This window comes from Trypanosoma grayi, assembly GCF_000691245.1.
Source record: "Trypanosoma grayi strain ANR4 Tgr_33_V1, whole genome shotgun sequence".
Taxonomy (NCBI): domain Eukaryota; phylum Euglenozoa; class Kinetoplastea; order Trypanosomatida; family Trypanosomatidae; genus Trypanosoma; species Trypanosoma grayi.
In genome coordinates this window covers 41,720-49,539 of record NW_008825652.1, presented here as the reverse complement: position 1 = coordinate 49,539, position 7,820 = coordinate 41,720, and the positions used below count along the sequence as shown (strand labels likewise).

At 53.4% G+C, this 7,820-nt stretch overlaps 5 protein-coding genes across 5 annotated transcripts; all 5 read left to right on the top strand.

The window, feature by feature from the left end:
- Positions 1-150: 150 nt before the first annotated feature.
- On the top strand, positions 151-708 carry DQ04_00331230 (RNA-binding protein RGGm; the record flags this gene model as incomplete). Its single annotated transcript, XM_009308787.1, has 1 exon — positions 151-708. One exon carries the CDS (start codon positions 151-153, stop codon positions 706-708), a length of 558 nt encoding a protein of 185 aa, XP_009307062.1.
- Positions 709-1,123: 415 nt separating this feature from the next.
- Positions 1,124-2,128, top strand: DQ04_00331220 (hypothetical protein; the record flags this gene model as incomplete). Its single annotated transcript, XM_009308786.1, has 1 exon — positions 1,124-2,128. One exon carries the CDS (start codon positions 1,124-1,126, stop codon positions 2,126-2,128), a length of 1,005 nt encoding a protein of 334 aa, XP_009307061.1.
- Positions 2,129-2,387: 259 nt separating this feature from the next.
- DQ04_00331210 (thiol transferase Tc52) lies at positions 2,388-3,716 on the top strand (the record flags this gene model as incomplete). Its single annotated transcript, XM_009308785.1, has 1 exon — positions 2,388-3,716. One exon carries the CDS (start codon positions 2,388-2,390, stop codon positions 3,714-3,716), a length of 1,329 nt encoding a protein of 442 aa, XP_009307060.1.
- Positions 3,717-4,244: 528 nt separating this feature from the next.
- Positions 4,245-6,020, top strand: DQ04_00331200 (adenosine deaminase-like protein; the record flags this gene model as incomplete). Its single annotated transcript, XM_009308784.1, has 1 exon — positions 4,245-6,020. One exon carries the CDS (start codon positions 4,245-4,247, stop codon positions 6,018-6,020), a length of 1,776 nt encoding a protein of 591 aa, XP_009307059.1.
- A 316-nt stretch (positions 6,021-6,336) lies between these two features.
- On the top strand, positions 6,337-7,257 carry DQ04_00331190 (hypothetical protein; the record flags this gene model as incomplete). Its single annotated transcript, XM_009308783.1, has 1 exon — positions 6,337-7,257. One exon carries the CDS (start codon positions 6,337-6,339, stop codon positions 7,255-7,257), a length of 921 nt encoding a protein of 306 aa, XP_009307058.1.
- Positions 7,258-7,820: the final 563 nt, after the last annotated feature.

The window sequence follows — 7,820 nt, the reverse complement described above, 5'->3', positions numbered from 1 at the left end:
GGTGACGGTGGTGGCTGGGGCTCTGGTGGTGGCGGTGGACGGGGCGCTGTGAACCCGTGGAACGAGGGGGATGCTGGGTGGCGCGGGGCATCAACGGGGGCACGCACAAACCGGGGCCGCGGCAGCTTTCGCCGTGGACGTGGTGGCTCCATGGACGGTGTCTGGGGCCAGCCAAGCGCGGTAGATGAGGAGGCATGGTCTGCTGCCCCGCCTAGCTTTAACCCGCCTGTGCGGCGTGTAGACCCTCTTACCCTCACTGCTGTAGAAGTGGAGATTGACGGAATCAAAAAGTTGGTGGGACAGCGGGTGCAGGTCTCAGGGCTCTCCGACGACACTACCTGGCATACGCTGAAGGACCATTTGCGCCAGGCGGGTGAGGTGACGTTCTGCAAGGTGTTTTCGGGTGGGAGGGCGGTGGTAGAGTTTGTTACTCCAGATGATGCTGCCCGTGCCATTACAGAGCTACAAGCGTCGGAGTTAGAAGGGGCGACACTCTTCCTTCGAGAGGATAGGGAAGATACCGTTCTGGTGAACACGCGGAAAAAAATACGGGAGGCTCGAGATGCTCAGCTTCGTGCACGCAAAGAAGAAGCAGAGCAGCGACGACGAGAACAGGCGTTAGCAGAGGGCGATGCGCCTTCAGTTGGGCTTGCTGCGAAAGCAAATGCAAAGGTAGACCCAGCGACTACTGCAAACCAGCAGGCTTAGCTGACGGCGTTCGTAGTATTAGTAGAAAACTTCAACCGGACACGCACACGAACACGCACGGAAGAAAGCAAAAGGGCGGATTGTCGAGAAGCAACAAGGAATGGAATATCCCTCTCCTTGTCCCTGTCCCTGATGCTTGGCGATGAAACGGCCCGCACTTGGGACCCGTTTTAAAGGCATTACAGACTACCGTTAATTCACACTGAGAGTAAGAGAGAAAGAAGGAAATATGAGGAATGAACGCCAACATGACCAGACACTTCCTCCACGGTTCACTCTTGCATGGGCGACGGCGGCGCTCTGACTGTTCTCTTTTTATCCCTCTTCTCCGGTGTTTCCCTTTTGCTTTATTTACTTTCTTGCACAATTACAGACACCGGCTTGCTGGTGTTGCAGTGTTAGACTTGCCGGTGAAATGGAAAGTTCGACTGCAATACGCGTCCAATTTTCCCTCGCTGACGCGGCTGTGAAACGGCTAATTGTTTGCCTTAGTTGTGGAGATCGCCGAGGAGACGGCGCTCGTGGGGCGTTGGGAAGCCGCGTCGCGCAACAACTACTTGACACCTGTGCTCCATCTCCAAGCGACATACACAATCCTGACACAAATCGCCTCCACGCACGGGATGCATCTGGCCGGGCCCGCCAGCAATGCAGTTGGCGCCGACGTGAACAATTCTTTAAGGGCGCTAAAGGAGCTGGCCCTGCTTGGCGTCATGGAGGCACGAGAAATGCACAGACGTGGGATTCTGAGCGTGTGGTGGACTACATGGGTGTTTGGTGTGATCGACTTCTTCTTGGCGAACACACAAACCCGTCACGGTGTGCATTGCTGGAGCCACGCGTCCCGCCCATTATGCTAGCGGAGTCACTGGAGCGCGTCCTCCAGGCACTTCGCGGATTCAGAGCCGCCGACGTGCTGTTCGTCTTTGCCAGCTGCTGCGCCCCCTTTGGGGCGATGCGGCTTGTTCCTTTTAGCGATGAATTGGTGACTTTTCCCCTCGGAGGCCCTGCGGCGTACCGCCATGACTCCCTTGGCGCGGTGCTTCAGCGCCTAGCAGGGCCGCCTGCTGCAGCGTCAGCGCTGCTGCTGGGGATTGGGGCTGAAAATGGCCCGCTGGCCCCTCTGGCAGCGGAAGAGAGTGCGGCTGTAAGCAGCCGCATCGTACCACTTGCTGGCTTTACTAGCGCACTGTGGACAGTGAATCCTGCCAAGGCGTCGGAGTACCTTGAGAGCAACCCTAAGGACAACGTCCGGCTGTGGCGTACGATGCAGATGTCTATGCTGTCTACTCGGGATACAGCCTTGCTGCGTGCGTATGAGAGTGGTCGACCGCTCGACGCTCGTATGAGCCAGCAGCATACAAAATATCTTGCAGAAACGCTGTTGTCACGTCTTTTTCCCGACCACGGTGAGAATTGAAGTGCGTGGTTGTAGCCCCACATGTTTGCCTCGCTTGTGTTGGGGCTGAAACGAAAGAAGAAAGAAAGGCAAACAAAAATATGGGGTTCCTTCCCATTTCGCCCTGCTGTAGGTGAAGGAATTGATTCTTTTTTTCTTCAACCGTCTCTAATTATTTTGTCTTTGGGGGCTTCTTAGAATCGTTATAGAAACAATTAAGCATTATTATTTCTACTCACACTTTGAAGGAGAAAAAAACCAACGCAAAATGACGAAAGCCATGAAACTTTTCAGTAATAAAAGTTGCCCGTACTGCCAGCGGGCAATGATCATGGTAAAAGAAAAGGGGGTAGCGTTGCAGGTGGAGGAGATTCCGCTCGGTGATGCGATGCCACAGTGGTACAAGGAGGTAAATCCACGTGAAACAGTGCCAACGCTACAGGTGGGTGAGAAGAAGTACGTTTTCGAGTCAGACCTCATCGCCAGGTATCTTGACAGTGTAAGTTCTCCCACAAACAGCCTTGTTGGATCTACACCCTACAACCGCCACCGTATTGAGTTCTTCCTGAGCCAGGTGAGTGACCTCATCCAGGCGTACTTTGCCCTGGTTCGTGACCCCTTCAACGCGGAGAAGCGAAAGGCGGTGGATGACAACAGCGAGTTCATTGAGGGTATCATCGCGGAGCATCAGGGGAGCGGCCCGTACTTCCTTGATGACACATTCTCCCTGGCGGATATCATGGTTCTCCCTTTCCTCATCCGCTTCCGTGCGGTTCTGGGATACTACGCCGCCTACGACATCTTCAAAAAGGCTCCTCGCTTGAAGAAAATGTACCTTGCTGCGATGGAGCGGCCTTCTGTGAAGGAATCGACATTGAAGCCTGAAGAGTACATTGGATTTTTTAAAAAGTATGTGCCAGTATCTCACGTTACGCATTCCATGGCCCCATCCAATGTGCTCTTTGTAAGCATGCTGTGCCCCTTCGCAGATCGTGCCCGATTGTCGTGTGCGATCAAGAAGGTCGATATTCCGCTTGTGGAGCTCGATCTGCGACAAATGCCAGTTTGGTACCCATGGGTCAACTACCTCGAGACTGTTCCCACCCTGCTCACATCGAAGGGCACCTATGTCTACGAATCCCAGCCCATTGTCCATTATATCGACGACGAATTCTCGCAGCACGGCCCCGCACTTCTTCCTAAGGATGCGGATGAGTTGTACTTCGTGAGGTTTGTGGAGTCAAACGCTGGTCACTTCGTTGGAGCCATGTTTGGTATCATGCGTAACCCACAAAACAAAGAGACCAAAGAAGAACTTGAATGGGCGGCTGGTGAACTAGAGAAACAGCTGGCGGAGCACCGGTTTGGTGCAGGACCGTTCTTTGGTGGTGCCACCATGAACGCTGCTGATGTTTGTCTTCTCCCCATGCTGGTGCGCCTTAAGGCGTGCACGCCGGGGCTAACTGATGGCTACAATTTGTTCGCCAAGTTCAAGTTGTTGGAGGCACTCCTGGAGGCAGGCATGGCGACGGAGGCTGGAAAGAAGGTTTTCCAGCCGTTGACGAACTACCTGCAGGCTTACACGGCGAAGTTCCGTTCCTCTTCGTAATGCCATCAGCGACGACTACAACAACAACAACAACGGCAGCCGGTATATAGCAAAATTGGGAGGACCTGGGGAAAAAAACGTTGTGTCCCCCTTCTTGTTTTATCCATGGTAGGAATCAGGAGCCTGTGTGACTGTGTTTGTTTGTCTCCATACGCAGGGAAAATAAAAGAAAATCAAAAGCGAAGTGATCGAGCCAGAACAAGAAAAGAATATTAACTGTTGTGGGGTTATATGGGCAAAATGATGTGCCTCATAACAGCAAAGGCCGAAGGTGGGATTGCTGTTGAACAAGGAACGTTAGTTGCCATCAAAGGCCATGTTTGGGACCGGCGGGCAGTAGATGGAACAGGGGGGCTGGGTAACGGTTATTTTCTTTTCCATTTTCGTAATTTCCAAAAAAAAACACATGAAATAAAGCTGGCTCTTGAGTGAAGGGGGGGGACATCTGTATTGAATATACACTGTTTGCTCGCTATGCTTTCTCCCCAATCTTTCTAATCCTTTTTTAATTATCATCAGTGCTGATGAATGTATGACTTGTTGACTAACGCACTCATCGCAGATACACCGGTTGAAGCATTTGCCGCAGCACTTCTGCATCAACGCAAGAGAGATGGCTGGTGCCACAGCACTGTTAGTGCATTGGATGGAGAAGGAGTGGTGATTGCAGGCATTGTGCTGCAGTTACCGTCTTCCAGTGGCAGCGGTGAGGACAAAAGTAAGTATATGTGCGTTTCACTGGGCAGCGGGACTCGGTGTGTTGGCTACGAGCAGCCCACGGTTCCTCTCGAGACCAACCTTCTGCTTCGAGATGGACATGCCGAGGTGATGGCTCGGCGTGGGTTTGTGGCATTTCTCTTGGACGCAGCAGACTATCTCGCACAGGACAAATCCCGAGAGCACCTTTTCGTGGAACGCCGTTTCTTTAGTCGTCGTGTGTCGGCTGAATTCACCTCTGAGGACGGGTTGTGGTGCTGCTTTCGACTGCGGGCTGGTGTGACTGTTCACCTGGTGTGCACTGAATATCCTTGTGGAGCGATGTCAATTCCGCGGGGAGGGGGACATGTGCTTCTACGCACTCCCGGAGGTCATTCACTCATGGGTACGCCTGTTGTTGCTGTTGCTGCTGCCACTGCTGCTAATGGTGGTGATTTTGATGATAGCGCTGGCTGTGCTGTGCTGTGCCACGGCCACGTCATTGCTGCCCACCGCAGCCACCCCGCAGATGGTCTGCTGCTGGTTGGGCGTGTAAAGCCGGGGAAGGGACGCCAAAACCTCTCCATGTCTTGCTCCGATAAGTTGCTGAGATGGCATTGCTTAGGTCTTCAAGGCAGGCGACGGACGCGGTTGTTTCCGGAGCGCATTCGCCTCGCATGTGTGTGGCTTCCAGATATGATATGTGATGTGGATCGTTCTGGGTCAATTGAGCTTTCGTCGTCGCTAGAAACCGCGAGTAAAGCGTTGAATGACCGCAGGCACCACTTCTGTCCAGCAGTGTCTCTTGCAAGTAGAGATAGCCCCTCAAACGAAACGAAGGGCGTGCTTCCTCAGGTGCCAATCCCTCCCGTTGATATTTCTGGCTTCACACCCTCGTCCCTCCGCGCTCTCCTTGGCTCTGCTGAACGTGAAGATGCTGTGGGCGACGACAGCAACATGAGGGCCAACTGCTGCTGGTCGCGGAGTGCCTGGGTCACGATGGTAATGAGACAGCGAACTGATCATACTTCTGCGGTTGGTACGAAAAGGCAGAGAGTGGATGACACTGACGAAGACGGGTGGCATTTTCTCAGTTGGGAGGAGAGCAACGCCGCTGTGTTGAACACCAAAGCTGGATTGCCCCGCGGCGTCACGAGACAATGCATGACACGCATTCTTCAAGAGTTGTCAAAACGGCAGCCGTGTTTCTTGGGAGGAGGAAAACCAAAGGTCATGACGGATGCAATGGAAGAGGCGATGGTGGGGCGATTTCCACTCTCACGGGCATGGATGGCATGTCGGCAGCAGAGAGTCATGCACAACATCACGCAACACCAACAAGATGCCGGCACAAAGACGCCCGCATTGGCGGAATGCCGGCCTGATAACAAAGNTGGTGAGGGCGTTGTCCCTTCGTTGTCTGTGCCGGTGATCCTTGTTCCTGTTGGGGAACTAGAAGGCCATGAGGCTGTTGTGGCTGGGGGCTCCGCACACTACTGGCTGCAGCAAGCGCGCATGTGCAGCGAGACCACGGCTGGAGCGCCGCGGGATGGCGAGGACGCGCGGAGCTTTCCCCTGCTCTGGGTGGAGAAGGGAACGTCCGTCTGACGGCGAACGAAAAATGATTCAAGTGGTTGTGTGCATAATCGGGTGAGAGGGGAACTCGGCCTGTGCGCGAGCGTGCGCTTCGCAGTTCTGAGTGTGACGGGTTTTGTCTGGGTTTCAGCTTCTTTTCCTAATCTCTTTCTTTCTCTCTTTTTTCGGGTCTTCGCTTGGCTTTTCTTTACCTCTCTCCATGCTGCTCGTTTGTTGACGCGCAGGAACATCGAAGGAAGATCCCCTTACTAAAAAAATCCCCAACCCATCAAAACAAAAAAAAATGATTCCTCAAGATCGAAATCCACAAAGTGGCCAAGTGGAGATCATGTCTCCGTCCAGTTCCGTTATCGTTTCGGCTGTTGTGCCTGGAACTCCGAGTCTATGCAATACAAACATTCGGTCCTCAGTGCCGCCTGGCGTAGGACTGCAGACGCCTCGGAAGCAGCAGGAAGGCTCCTTGTCGCCGCAGGTCTTCGGCCTCACTCTCAGTGGCATCTCCGAGGCGACGACGCTCTCGCCGCGGTGGGGCGTAACACAGCCGCCCAGCCCCATCATGCTTGGCAATGGCAGTGGTACTAACGGGAAGCCCACCGCCAGCGACGGCAGGGACAGCAAAGTACACGGCAAACTCTCCTGCAGCAAGATCCCGTTGGAGGCCCCTGTGATAAGCTGGACCGCACAGGTGGCGTTGGGCCAGGCCCCGTCAAACGGTGTTGGCTTCGCCCCCTTGGACGCTGTGCGTTGCGCTGAGCATCACAAGGAACGAACTGTCCAGAATATGATTCGCATTGTGGGCAAGTCAGGTGAATTAATGTGGATTTGTCGTCCTGATGCGCCGTGCAAGGTGCGGAAAGGTGCACGCTTCGCACATAACGCCGTGCAGCACCGGCGCCCGCTCGCCAACGAGCTCGCTGGCGTTGCCCCTAACATACAGGAGCAAAACGTTGTATTCGCAACGCCCTGGACCAACGACGCTGGCACGAATCCGGGCCGAACGACAGAGTACAACTTGGACGGCGGTAATGCTTTTTTCGCGGCACCATTGACCTTTGCTCAGAGTCCCGCATTTGCTGCGCTCTCGCAGGCGTCGCCGGCGAACTTGGGCACTGTGTTCTGGTTGTCGGTGCCCCAGTCGCCTTATTGCGCTGCCACTGCTGCTGATGCGGGAATGCCGGTACCCGGTATTCTCCCACACCTGGCGACAGAATCCAAGTTTGCCTGGCTGCCCCTACGCGCTCCAAACTAAATGGTGGAGTGTGCTTCTGATGTACCAATTAATTACGAAGAGAACCAAAAACAAAAAGAAGGCGGAACAAGGCTATGATGAGAAGGGTGTGAACGTGATAATGCGAAAACACAATAAGACGACAAAAAAAAAGAAAAGAAATATATCATGTATAAAGAAATACCATAATATGGTTGCCTGGTATGGGTAAAAGAATGCGAAAACAGGTGTTGCCTCTCTTCTATTCCACATCCCTGCTTTCCCCTTCCTCCCCCCGCCCTCCTCCTGCACATCTCTTCCCCCCCGTTGAATGACTGCTGCATTCACTCGGCTGAGGCGAGGAAGGTGATGCTAACTATGCTTTCTATGATGGTTGTGATATGGATGTTGATTACGATGATGCTGACGCTCTTTTCAACTCAGATGGTGACACGGCGTGGTGAAAGCACAACCCTTTTGCAACAACCCGCTTCATTTATCTATCTATCTATCTACACATTTCATCGATGTTTTTTTTTTGTTTTCGCGCTGCTTTTCTACCTTTATGCGTACATGTATGAAACTATATATATATATATATATAT